Raw genomic sequence first — 13,292 nt, 5'->3', positions numbered from 1 at the left:
TGAAATATTGTGGAGGTCAGGATTTGTTGGAGGGTTAATAGTGTGAAATGAGAAGGGTGGTGGGTATTGTATAAAGGGTGGATGGCTGATGACGACAGTAAAAATTTCAAAAATAAAACTCGATGAAAAGTGATAATAATAAAAAATTCTATTATTTAAAAATAAATAACGGCTATTACTAGATTATATGTACTTACAGTTAATGAAAATATGAATTATGATGGTTAAAATTTCATTAAAGACACTGTAGTTTTCTTCAATATGCAGTGGACGTGAAAGGTACATGTACTGAACAAAAATTTTCATTAGTATTTTTGAATCAATATCTGTTAAGGTTGATTTAAAAAAGCGGTGTAAGAGGATTCAACAGTGTTATTGGGTTCGTCCACGTACAAGCGGTGAGGAAGTTAAATTGGGTCATTCAATAAAGACATACTCTATAAGCGTCTATCATCCAAAGTGAACAGGGGAAAAGTTTCCACTGACTCCAGATGTAATATTTTTATTCGGAGCAGTAAACACGCTCGAGGCAAAGAGAGCCTAAAAAGTAGAATACGTCTAAAAAAAGACATAAGGTTAAATTGTGGTATATTTAAATACACTGCTGCAGCACGTGCTTTTTATCTTAGGCTACGTGAAATATGATATTATAGACTAAAATAGATAATTATATATGAAAGATATATGCAGAACGAAAAATGGACCTCATTTGTCTGTATTCTGAATAAGGATAAAAATGAATAATTAACAAGAAAGTCAAGAATGTTCTTATCTGGCAGTTCAGTTCTAATCTTGTGCGGTCTCTTTGTTTTTCAGTGCTGAAACCTTGTATTTATTTGCTTCTGGGTTTCAAACAGCAAACAAAAGGCCAAAAGCCAATAGCGAAACGGATATGAAAAGTGAAAATTGAAGTAGAAGTCACTGGTTTGGCTATTCTCGATGTATCTTTTAACTTTATGAGGCTTTTGATTGTGATGTCATAAATCCCTGTGTTGTGCGTTTACGCTGTACTGATCAAGTGTTCGCACAGCCGAAAAATGAAACTCTAAACGAAATTTGGTTAAAAATGATCAAGGATTTATAATAAAAAAATGGTTTAATAATGTAAGAATCAAATAAATAAAGATTATGTTCAGATCGGATTATGAATTTAAGTGCGTATTTTGTCAAGTGTCTCTTTTCTGTGTATATCACCAGTGTGTCTATTGTCGTTGAGAGGCCGGATCGCGGCGAAAGGCGACGGACGACCTGTAGGCACAAGGGGAGGGACGAGAAAAAACAGGAAGCGGCGCCGGAACGGGGTTGACCCAGGGTGGGAAGGGCGGCCGGAGCACGCCCCACCCGGCGCGAGGCGGCCAGGCAGGCACCACACCCCACAACCGTGTCATCTTCATTCTAACGGCAGGTTTTATCGATTAACATTCATGATAACCAGGTAAGCTTACGAAAACGTATTGATAGTAGGTTAGAAAGTAGCATAAAAGTAACAAATACGATGTGATTACAGGTAAAATAAAAAATAATTAAAAAAAAAGCTGAAAAGGTAATAGAAAAATAAAGTAGTATCTAGTTCAAAGGAAAGAAGAAAAGGAAATTAAGGACAAGCAAGATAAAAATAGAGGTTAAGATTTAAAATATTTTTACAGATAATTGCACTTGGCACTTACAGAATAAACTTTTATAAGTTCAAAGAACATTATTCGTAATACAAAATATTGAAAAAAGTTAAATACCCATGCTTTATGTTTAGATCTATATAGTCTTTTAAGCAGTTGGAGCCCTGTCCCGACTAAATATTAGAAAAGGAAAGAAAAATTTCTGTCATTTCTGTCTGGGTTATTGATAAAAAATGGTCTGCTTATATGGATACCTCCGTCACTTTATTTAAAAGCAAAAACACCAACAAAGTCGAATCGTCTAGTATTAGGGTAGAAGGTGTTATTAAGAATAAGTGTAAAACTTTCTATAGCTACAGCAGAAAAAAGAATGAAAAAACAAGTTTAAGACTAGAGTTAAGGTAAAAATATGATCGGAGCTGGTTCCTAGCGTTAACTTTTTTAATTTTATTTGTTGGGAAAGTCTATGAGTTCTGGTAAATGTACGTTAATTACTGATCATTTACTTAAGGAAAGGAACAAACGGAGATGGGAAGCTATGAGAGTATTTTAAATCGTGTATGAGTGCAAACAAAGTACTATCTGACGTTATGTAGGTAAGAAAAGCTAGAAGGGCCGCACCGGTGGTGATAATTGGGACGATGTACATCTGAACTCTGTTGTCACATGTGGAATTGACAGCTATTAAACTGATGAGTAAGAGGAGAAGAGTCCCCGAAACGAAAATGGAGATAGGAAGATACAGGTTCTAAATAAGGAAGTTATTTATTTAAAATATAAGGTCATGTGTTGTCTGCGAGAGATGCGAGATCATACTCTCTGATTAAACTGTATTGTCCTGATGTCGATGTGTGTAGTTTAGCAGTATATTTACAGAAATTAAAGTGTTAATACGATGGTCAAATGAACAGGACAAGAACCGTTTAGAGGCAAAGGAACACCAAAATGATAAACAATGAGGAGTGTCATTACATCTATAGTTAGATCACCAGTTAGGGGCTCCTCGCTTCAGAGTACAGATTGAACAGAGTGAGTAGTTGGTTTTAGAAACAAATGATTACGTTTGCGGCTGTTGATGTGAGATTGATAGTCGTAACAGGAGACGTATGCGCTTAAAAGATAAGAAGTTGCAAAAAAGAAAGAAGGTAAAAAGTAATGCAATAAACTGTAGCACTCTGTAATAACAGTAACTATTGATTGTACTTCTTGTATTCGCATGAACCAGAGCGCTGAAAGCATTGTTGGTTGTTGTTTTTTGTTTTTTATATCGGTCTCAAATTACTCGTAATAACCTTTATCTAATATAAATAAAATGTGTGTTTTGATTTGAAAATAGAAGTAGTAATGAGCAAGAGTAAAGAAGTTTTTGAAGTTAATAAAAGAAAACAATACCGAAAGGTCTGTGTACGGCTTGACAGTGTTACGCACACTCTACCATGGCCGAGTCAAGACAGCGAAGTGAACGAGGAAAACCTATATAGTCAATATAATGTTTACTTTGTCATAGGGGGTTTTACAGGAAATACTCGTTTTTACCCTCGACTGATTTACAGAGCGTATTAATGTTCATCAATTTCAGCAGGGAATGATGATTTAATGGTTACTCTACTTTTATTTGGCTTTAAATTAATTTCAATGACATTTTTTAATGTGAATGGGAATAAGTATTTTTATTGATAGTTAAAGTTTCAAGTTATGTCAATTCACTTCAGGGTATTTTATGTTTAAAATAACTAAAGACCTCCAGCATTTATTACCTTTGAGTAGTTTAAAGACCGGGTATCAAATAAAGGGTGAAGATCTACTGAGGTTATACACAGAAAAAGGCAAATGATAAAAGAAAAGAAGATGAGGAAAGGAAATGAAAATGAAAGAGATAAATAAATAAAAATAGAAAATAATAATTCATGATAGTTTGACATTTAGTTAAAAAAGTTGTATTTGTTATTATGAAATTGTCTTAAACACTCTGGTATAATCTTCATTGTTGACCTGTCTGCACAAAAGGCCAAGTCGAATGCTATGTGCATACCATAACAAAGGGAAATTGACCATGAAATTAACGACGGATTTTAATGAGAAGTAAGATAAAAACAAGAACAGGATGATGATGATGATGATTATCTGGGCTCAGAAGTGGCAGCGAGACACAACAAGGTGCGACAAAAGAGTTAAAATGTGAAAATGAAGAAACTGGAATGTAAAATGATCACTTTAATATAGGTACTGTTGAGGAGGTGGTTGGAAAGGGATTGTGACAATTTTTTTCGGGTTGGATATACCTGAATCATGTAGTTCAGTAAAACAGAAAGATTACTTGTCGGGACTATATCTTGTGGGTTTGACTGAATTATTTGATGGAAGAGGTGTATGGAAAATTAGTATCAGTTATCAAGAGGAGGTAAAAGGAGTTCGTGGAAGATACACGAATACTGTACAAGCGAGCTATCTTAGTTCAAGGTTAGAGTATGTATGTTTAAGGGTGTTAGTGGGTTCCAAATGAAGAAAACACAGACGGCCTTATTTACGATTGCCGAATCCTGAAAATGGTGTAACTTTATGTAATGAAAGAAGTAAAGGGAAGAGCTTGTTGGAGATAACAAAGTGTACTGTAATGGTTTACGAGGAGTGATAAAAAATATGAAGATGTTGCTGTTTATAAAATAACTCGTAAACAATCTTATAAGTACATGTATCTCCACGACAACCATCAACTTCTACCTGAGAGTGAAAGTACTGATATTGAAGAAAATATACTTAAAAGGAGTGAAATTTGGAATGATAGAGGCATCGGTTTGGATGTTGAGGAACAGGTTAATACATATAAGTTAGTAATAAGTGAATTATTTCATTTGGAACAAAAAAGGGGGAGAAGGTGTCGAGAGTCAGTATGAAAAAATCTCTTAGATGGCGAGAGATATCATGTGTACAAGAACATAAACAATGACTCATGTAGAAAAAATGGAAGGGAAACCAGGTTCACTAAAGTCGGGAAAACATTGTTAATCCAAATAATAAGTATTTTTGGATTCTAAAGCAGCTCCATATAGTTTAAGTATCGAATGGCTCAAAGAATTAAATTGTTGAAAAAAATTGAAAGGGGTATAACTGTGATGATCTATGAATGAAAAAAAGACGAAGACAGGGGTTTAAAAAGGAAATAGAATATCCATGGAGGAAAAGAAGGAAGGACTAGGACCCGATTTTGATTTATTTGAATTTTGAATAGACCAAGCACAAACACGGTGAAATTCTAAGCGTAAAAACCCAAGCCAAAGAGAGGAGTTGAGGACTCAGATACTGCCTTTGAGATTAAGACAAATGGAAAGTGAAAACACCAGGCAGATTCAGATTCTGAATGTGACAGCAGCAGTGCTGGTGGAGGTGACCACACCGCTGCACTGGAAAGAAATCATCAGTATTGAGATCATGTGAACTGCCTTCAGTTCTATACCACAAAGTTAAAGGGACGACAGCACGAAGCATAAGCTGGTACTCGTATTGCACTTGTTTATGTGTTGGAAAAAAGATGGAGGGAAAAGGGTTAGTTAAGATTTATTGAAAAGGGATGAAAATATAAATGGACAAACAGACGTGGTCTAAATATTATTCGTTTAGTAGTTTAATGGTAGTTGAAGAGAGATCGGGCGCAGTAAAGTGTCAGCCTATTGTGGAATGATGAGAGGATCATTTAGAAAAGAATGGTGATGCTTGTCATGTTTGATGTCAATGACAGCTCAGTTTACCAGAGACGCTGGTTAATATTTAGCGTGAAAGGAGAAAAGGTCACAGTTGGGAACGTTATTAAAACGTGTATGAAGTTGAGACGTATATGGAAAAAATGGTAAGGTGAGATATCATTCTTAGAAAAGTACAAAAGACGTATATTAACATTAAAAAAATGGATTAAAATCAAACTAAGAGAATGAGAGAGTATTAGTCAGCGCTGGAGTCGTATTTAATAATGAGGCGGCTTAGAAAGACGTTGGTCAATTTAAAGTACAAGGAACGTTCATGTTTATTCGTAGAAGGAAACAAGGTGGACCTCGGTGAAAGTTTTGAATTGGATGAAACGAAAATAATCAAGACAATGCTTAAGATATCTGGAATGTTGAGGGTGAGGGAGAATTTTCTGAAACGGGACCACTGAAAATCAAGTGTCAGATAAAAAGGAGGTGGATACAAATTGTATTGGATTTATATGTCATGGACGAAAAAGAAAACAATTATTGATCTGGGAAAGGAGAGTATGAAATCTGATAATAAGAAGTAAATTGTGTAAAATTGTAATGGAAAAAAGTGTAAAAATTTGTTGGTTTCTGGTTTGATAAAAGGTATAATTTTTAGTAAATGATTCGGATTTAACTGTTTTGTTCTGTTTGGAAACCTCTGAACTTAAAATAATATGTTCATAATCTGAAAGTGCACAGTGTATATCTCTTGTTTAAAATTATAGAAAAAAGGTGTTTGATATGTATATGGTGTTTTAGTGTATCTTTGTGTTAAGTAATATGACTGGAATATTACGAGATAATTAATCAATTTTAAAATAATTAATAACACATTGTAATTTAGCTTTGCTTAGCTTGTATTATATGATGAGAAGATATTACTCTGTAATTTGGTTCTTACGTAAATTTGAAGTACATGGACCTTATTTGACGTTTGTTTTTTTTCCTAGCCCCGCAGGCCCCAACGGACTCTATAGAGTGAAAGATGAAAATTATACATAACTACTTAGAACAGAACTAAGCATTCTAAAATAAGATACACAACACCGCTATGGCTTTCTCAGATGGAGGCTGCGTAGTATCTAATCTCTGGTAATAAGGTGGTACATAAGAAACAGAATTGAGCGGGGGACGCTGGCGACCCAGAAATATAGAGACACCGATGGGGGGGGCGGGGGGGGGGGGGGAGCGGGTTTCATTTATTAAGGGGGCTGGTGGGAGCGAAAGATAAGAGAAGTATGTATGGGAAAAGTGGGTCCGGGTTGTTGGGCAGTTGCCAGGGTTGAATAGATTAAGGAGGCAGATTTGGGGGATAACTTAGGCTGCAAGGTGGGGCTGGCTAAAGGTGTGGTTAAGGGTGGGTCGTCGCCCGAGGCGTGGGGGAGCCTAAAGGCCAGCGCCTCGGACCTAAGAGCCACGGTGGGCGGCTACATGGTGCTGGTATAAATTGGTTTTTTTAAGCCACACAAGCGCCAGAACGCGATAAAAATTTGAATTGGTATGTATATGTGAAGGAAAAGGCAATAAGAGATTTTTAGGGAAAATTCGGGAGGTCTCAAAAGGGAAAAGGGGGGAAGACTTTTGGTATTACAGGAACGGTGAGTAAGAGATGTGGGTTTGGATGGAAAGAGTGGGGTAGGGTCTGGTCCTGATGCAGGCCCAGGAACGGAGTCATTATAATGAGTAAAGGTGAGGAGTATAATTGTAAGGGTAGGTAGTAACTAGGGGGAATTTGAGGTGTAAAAGTTTTGGGGGGATTGGGGCTTTTGAATATTTTTAGTTAGTGAAAATTTATTTTTCTTTTAATTGTTAGTGTTGTTTGTTTTTAAATATTAAGAGTAAAGGATATGATTCGATAAGATGGATGCATAGGGCCCAGAAGGTAAAAAGCGAAGGAGGAGAGGAGGATAAGGGGAACACCAACAGGAGCCGGTCCTGCGCTATTTTTACCGTCGGCGCCGATACACCGGGTTGCGGGCAGAGCAAGGGGTAAGGCAGGGAAGGAATACTCTGTAATGGACGAAGGCAGTCAAAGATAAGTGTAAAGTTTAGACATGAGAAAGTTGGGAGGGCGGGGGGTGAGTGGGTGGGGCGGGGCCACAAGGCGCTGGGCAACAGGAACAAACGCAGGGGAGGGAAGACAAGGAAAAAATACACGAGGGGGTACAAGAGTTTAGGACGCGGGGCAAAGGATAAAATCAAAAAGAGGTGTGAGGCAGATAAGAAGAGAAGGTGTGAGGTGGTCAGAAACGGGAGGCAGCCAAGTAAATGGAGAGCAAATTAAACTAAGAGGGCGCGGGCCGGCGCAGCTGACACACCTGAACATGGTTATGAAAGGCGGAGGGGCTCAAAAACAGGGATGACTATCCACATAGCGCAGCAAACGGAGGCGTACTGTGAAATCTGGTTAGGGACATGAAATAAATTCATTGGCCGGGGGAAAAAACCAGGGCAGGGAGAGGAATTGACATAAGGGACGGTAAGAGCTGGATGGATATGTAGAGGCCTGTGTAGCTGGTGTGTGGTTGGGCTGGGAGAAGCAAGAGCGTACAAGAACAGGAAGGGCAGGATCGGAACAGTGGTTGCTAGGATTGAAAAAAGAAGTTATGTTAGGCGGTATAAGAAGGAAGGTGGTACAAAAAGATATGGGTGGTCATGTGGCCAAAGGAGAAAAAAAGTCTCAGGAGGATTTTGCAAGGTGGCGAGTGGATTGAATCTCTGGTGAAACACGAAGAAGGTGAGGAGATAACCGATTTAAGAGAAAACAAACTGGAAAGACAGAACATGGACCTGGGTGCGGCCACCCGAATAATCTATAGAGGGTAAGACAATAGTATACAAAATAGGATTGGTGAACCGGGAGAACCAGCCGGGCAGGTCGGCGCGAGGAAAATAAGGAAAAATGACAATATCGCGACGCGATCTAAGAGAAGAAGAAGCAATTTGAGGGGACAACTATCTCATAGTGTCAGTGCATGTGAGAAGGATTACTGGGAGGGTGGTCTGCGGGCGCAGGTGAGGGGGGGATTACTCGGTCCGCGAACGAGTATGAGTATAAGGCAGAACAGGATGACGACAGAAGGGATAGTAGTTGGAAGAGAGCAATCGCAGAAGGACGCACAAGTAGCGGAATCCGCACATCCAGCACGCAAGATGATATATAACAGAGCTCTCTTCTGCCAGAAAATGCATTATATCAACCTGACAAAAAGGCAATAATTACAAGAATCGGTCAATATCCTCATTAATCATGATTAAACAGAAAATCCGACCGGTCAAAAATCCGTATGACATATTTACACAACGCAAGAAAGATAATGGTCGTTAGCACGTCTATTCACCTTAAGATCTCTTTGTTTCAATCGCTTGAGAAATCATTCGTTTGGATCTGGGAGGGAAGCCCGAGCCACTAAAGAGGAAGCATACAAATTGCAATGGTCTACATGTCCTCGTGTGGACAATTGGAGATAATCACAGATTAATATTGCAAGACTTTAAATTTCTTCCATTCTTTTCACATCAGCAAAGTAATTCATTCTAGGAAGAGGTATCATAACGCTGTATGTTATCATCACGATCCTATCTAATCGTTGTTTTTGTAAATATATATTTTGAAAGGTCACATTTGACCCATCGGCGATAATATATTATTATATCCAGGAAAATGGTTTAAGTTAAGTAAGTACAACAAACAAAATAACACTTTACGCAAAAATAAATTTTAGGGAAAGGAAACATAATCAAATCAAGGCAAAACTACATACTCAATTGTCAAGTGCTGAATTAAAATCTATTTGTATCATAAATGAATTATGAGAGGAATAAAATCTACTCTATAAATGTAATTTCTAGGGAGACATGTTTTCAATGAGGCAATTTCAACGTTTTTTTGTTTTCATCAATTCGCACCTTTTTCTTTTCTGTGTTTAGAAAAACACATAATCAGAAACTGCGTTCAGCACCATGGATGCGATTTAAAACATAAATAACGCAAAAATCGCAGGAAGAATACATGGGACTGAAATTAGACATACCACAGGTGTACACAAAATTTACATTTTTATTTGAATCAAAGTTATTTAACATGAAAGTCTTATAATCTATTTGACATATGCAAGGGCTTCTTTGGAAATATGCCTCAAGTTCCGCCCAATTCTGACAGAAGTGTCATACTAACTACACATCCCAGGTCATTGTGCTTACTCTTATCACCTTCTCTTTGTTGGGAACGTCTGACGCTGGTAAAAGTGTCTCCTCGTTAATACTGATAGTTCACCATCTACAGGCGAAACGGGCGGGAAACTACTACGTCACTCTTCACGTGTCTGAGCTGAAAACACGTCATACTGCTGAGTAGATTAGAGTAAGACCAGCTCCCGTCAGGGTGGGTGTGATCATTGGGCGCTGTACCTGGCTGAACTGTCTGTCTGTGGCATTTGACATATTAAACGATGAGGCTCAGCAGAAGATCACTGACGACACAAGGAATCAGCAGATACAGGTTTAAATCAGAGAAGCTCTCCTCCTTATGGGCCATGTCTGACGAGAGTCTGGATGTCAGCTGTGCTTTCAACCACACCACATCAATAGACACAGAGCTGACAGGAGGTTCTCGTTATCAGAAACCAAAACACCAAGGTGAGCTTTCAGGTCATTGTCACTCATTCTCTCTTAGTCGGATCTCTCCGGTGCTGGTTCGATGCGGAAGAGATTGTTCCTTTGGCTCAGACAGGTGATAAGAAAGCAGGCGCATTGTATCCAGATCTGGTCACAGCCTGATCTTGCACAAGTATCCCGCTTCAGCAGAATAGGGGCATGCTTTCACTGTTAACGGAGCCGTGCTCAGAATTAGGGCGAGAATCGCTTGATTATTTCATTTTATCCAGAATCAAAAAGTTACAGTCACGTGCTGCTGAAGGGAGGAACACCAGAGTCTGTGGCTAACTTTAAACTGAAACGTTTTTAACTCCATAGTTAAAGACTGCAGCTGACTATAAAATCTCTGAGTTGATGTTTATCATTGTTGACAGTGGTAATAAATTACTGTTGTTTTGTAAGAATGAATAGCTCACCTGACCATTTTGATCGATGTCAGCATCAACTGCAGTGACAGTTTTAATAACTGCTCCAACTGGACTGTTCTCTTTCACATAAATATTAACCAGCGGCTCGGAGAAGCGAGGCGGGTTGTCATTGACATCAGAAACATGAACAGTCACTATGCTGGTGCTGGAGAGAGGTGGAGTCCCTTCATCAGTTGCCACAATAGTGACACTGTACTGCGCCCGAGTCTCTCTGTCAAGCGGACCATTAACTACTAACGAATAATAGTTTTTGTAATTTGTGTCCAATTTAAAGGGTGCATCATTTTCAATAACAGCTTTAACTAACCCGTTTTTCCCTCCATCTTTGTCCAACACAGAAACAAGTGCAATAGCAGTACCTACTTCTGCATCCTCCTTTACTGTGTTTAGTAGAGACGTCACAGTGATCTCAGGAGCGTTGTCGTTCAGGTCCACCACCTCCACCAGCACCTTACAATGAGCAGACATCGGAGGCTGGCCTTTGTCACTGGCCTGTGCGTGAATCTCAAAGGCAGGATTTTCCTCATAGTCGATGTTGCCTTTGACTAAAATTGCACCGGTTTTGGAGTCAATTTCAAATAAATCTAAAACTCGATCCTGTCCTTTTTTCCTCAATGAATATTCTATTTCACTGTTTAAACCCTCGTCTGCGTCTGTTGCATTCAGAATCATCACAGTAGACCCTCTTGGCAAGTTTTCAACAATTTGAATTTTGTATAAAGATCTACTGAAAACAGGATGGTTGTCGTTTATATCCAAAACATTGATAATAATTTGTGAGGTTCCCGATTTGGACGGGTTTCCTCCATCTACTGCAGTCAGTGTGAGTTTTATAACAGAGTCCTGCTCGCGGTCTAAAGATTTTTTCAGTACTAACTCGGCTGACACGCTATCTCCCCCTTTGTGAATTTCCAAAGAAAAATAATCATTATTACTAAGCTTATATGTATTTACACCGTTCCTGCCAACATCCAAATCCGATGCCTCTATCAGTCCAAATTTCACTCCTGGTAACGTATTTTCTGCAATATCGAGTGACTGCAACTGCTCAGAGAAAACTGGTGCATTATCATTTATATCTGTTACAGTTATTTCTAAACGGTAAAGCTTCAGTGGATTGTTGATCACGGCCTCTACATTGACAGTACACTTTGTAGCCTTCGCACAGAGCTCTTCCCGGTCTATTCTTTCATTGACATAAAGGACACCAGTTTTCAGATTCACATCGAAATATTTTCTATTTGAACCACTAACAACCTGAAACATACGAGACTCTAAATCCTGGACACTAAGACTTAAATCCTTGGCGATATTTCCAACAGAAGTCCCCGGGTTTACCTCCTCTGATACGGAATAGGAGAGCTGTCCAGACACCGCTTCCCAGCAATAATTCAGCAGCACGGCCACAAGATATATCCGACAAAGGATCGTTCTGTTTGAGGAATACATGATAATATCCAACCCGAAAAAAGGCACAAATCCCTGTCCAACCACTCCCGTCAAACAGTCATATTAAAAGTCATGTACGCGATTCCAGTTTCTTGCATTGTTATCAGCCAGCTGGGAACTGTTTTTCACCCTTTTCTCTCTCACCGTGCGTCTCTTTGTAACAAAGCCCAGAGAATCATCATCATCATCATCCTGTTTCTGGGAGGAGTCTTACTGCTCATGAAAAAGCGTCGAGATGTCATGGTCTACAGTGTCCCCGTGTGGGGATGTAGCTTAACTGCATTCAGCCTTTGACAACAACAATGAAATGACTAACCAACTGTGGGAATGGAGCAATTTCATAATAACAAATACAACTGTGTTCAACTATGTCAAACGATCATAATAAGGATGTTCGATTTTGATTTAGTTATCTCTCATTTTCATTTTCTTTCCTTTTCTTTCCTTTCCTTTTCTATCATTTCCCTTTTTCTGAATACAGTAGATCTTCACCCGTTATTTGATACGTCGGTTAGAAAGCTACTCAAAGTAAAAATACGATGTGAATTAAGGTTAAAACATTAAAATACCCTAAAGTTACAGAAAAAGCTGAAACGGTTAATAGCAAATAAAAATAGCTTCATTTCCCATTCCACAAGGAAAAAGAGCAATGGAAATTAAGGAAAGCCAAATAAAATAGAGTAAGCCATTAAAATATCTTCCTTAAATGTGATGAAACAGAACTTACATCTTTCATCAGTAAAAACATATTTCGTAAAATCAAACTATGACAAGAAGTAACATTATTTTACTATATAGCTTTTCCGCGTTGCACTCCTCGGACTCCATATTTCAGAACCACGGGCAATGACACACACTTTCTGTATTGTGTCTGGGTTATGAACTTCAAAACTGTCTTTACTCTGGCTCATGTACTACTGCTTATTTCAAAGCCAAAACACACATTTATTATATATGTAGAAAGTTATTACGAAGTAATTTAACCTCTTTATATAAAAAACAAAAAACAAAAACCACACAATGCTTTCAGCCTCAGTTCTCCAGAGTACAATCATATGAACTGAGACAAGTTGCTTTTTATTACTTTTCTTACCTTTTCTTTGTTGGGCAACGTCTGAGTTCTGGTAAAAGTGTCTGTCCCTCGTTAATACTGATCAGCTCAACCATCCTACAGCCGATAACGGGCGGAAAACCAACTACGTCACTCTTCACGGTTCTGAGCTGAAACACACGTCATATGCTGAGTAACTTAGAGTAAAGACCAGCTCCCGTCAGGTGGGTGTGAATCATTGGGCGCTTACCTGCCTTAAATCTGTCTGTCCTGTGCATTTGACCTATTAATACGGATGCTCAGCAAAGACACTGACACCGACACATGGCGACAGCAGATACATTATCAGAGAACTCTCCTC

The 13,292-nt window shown here is 38.6% G+C and overlaps 1 protein-coding gene across 1 annotated transcript in view; it reads left to right on the top strand.

Annotated features, from left to right (window-relative positions):
- The window catches only part of LOC118333307 (protocadherin alpha-8-like), a 13,011-nt gene extending 1,632 nt beyond the window's left edge, over window positions 1-11,379 (top strand). The window contains exon 2 of the mRNA XM_035668886.1: window positions 11,225-11,379. Within this exon, the coding sequence (XP_035524779.1) occupies window positions 11,225-11,258 (34 nt within the window). The 3' untranslated portion in view covers window positions 11,259-11,379. The remainder of the gene's footprint in view (window positions 1-11,224) is intronic.
- The last annotated feature ends 1,913 nt before the right edge of the window (window positions 11,380-13,292 follow it).

The sequence above is a fragment of the Morone saxatilis genome, unplaced genomic scaffold (assembly GCF_004916995.1).
Source record: "Morone saxatilis isolate NCDOM2014 unplaced genomic scaffold, NCSU_SB_2.0 Contig22, whole genome shotgun sequence".
Taxonomy (NCBI): domain Eukaryota; kingdom Metazoa; phylum Chordata; class Actinopteri; family Moronidae; genus Morone; species Morone saxatilis.
Note: the sequence above shows the minus strand (reverse complement) of the source record. Positions and strands in the feature narration are given on the sequence as shown.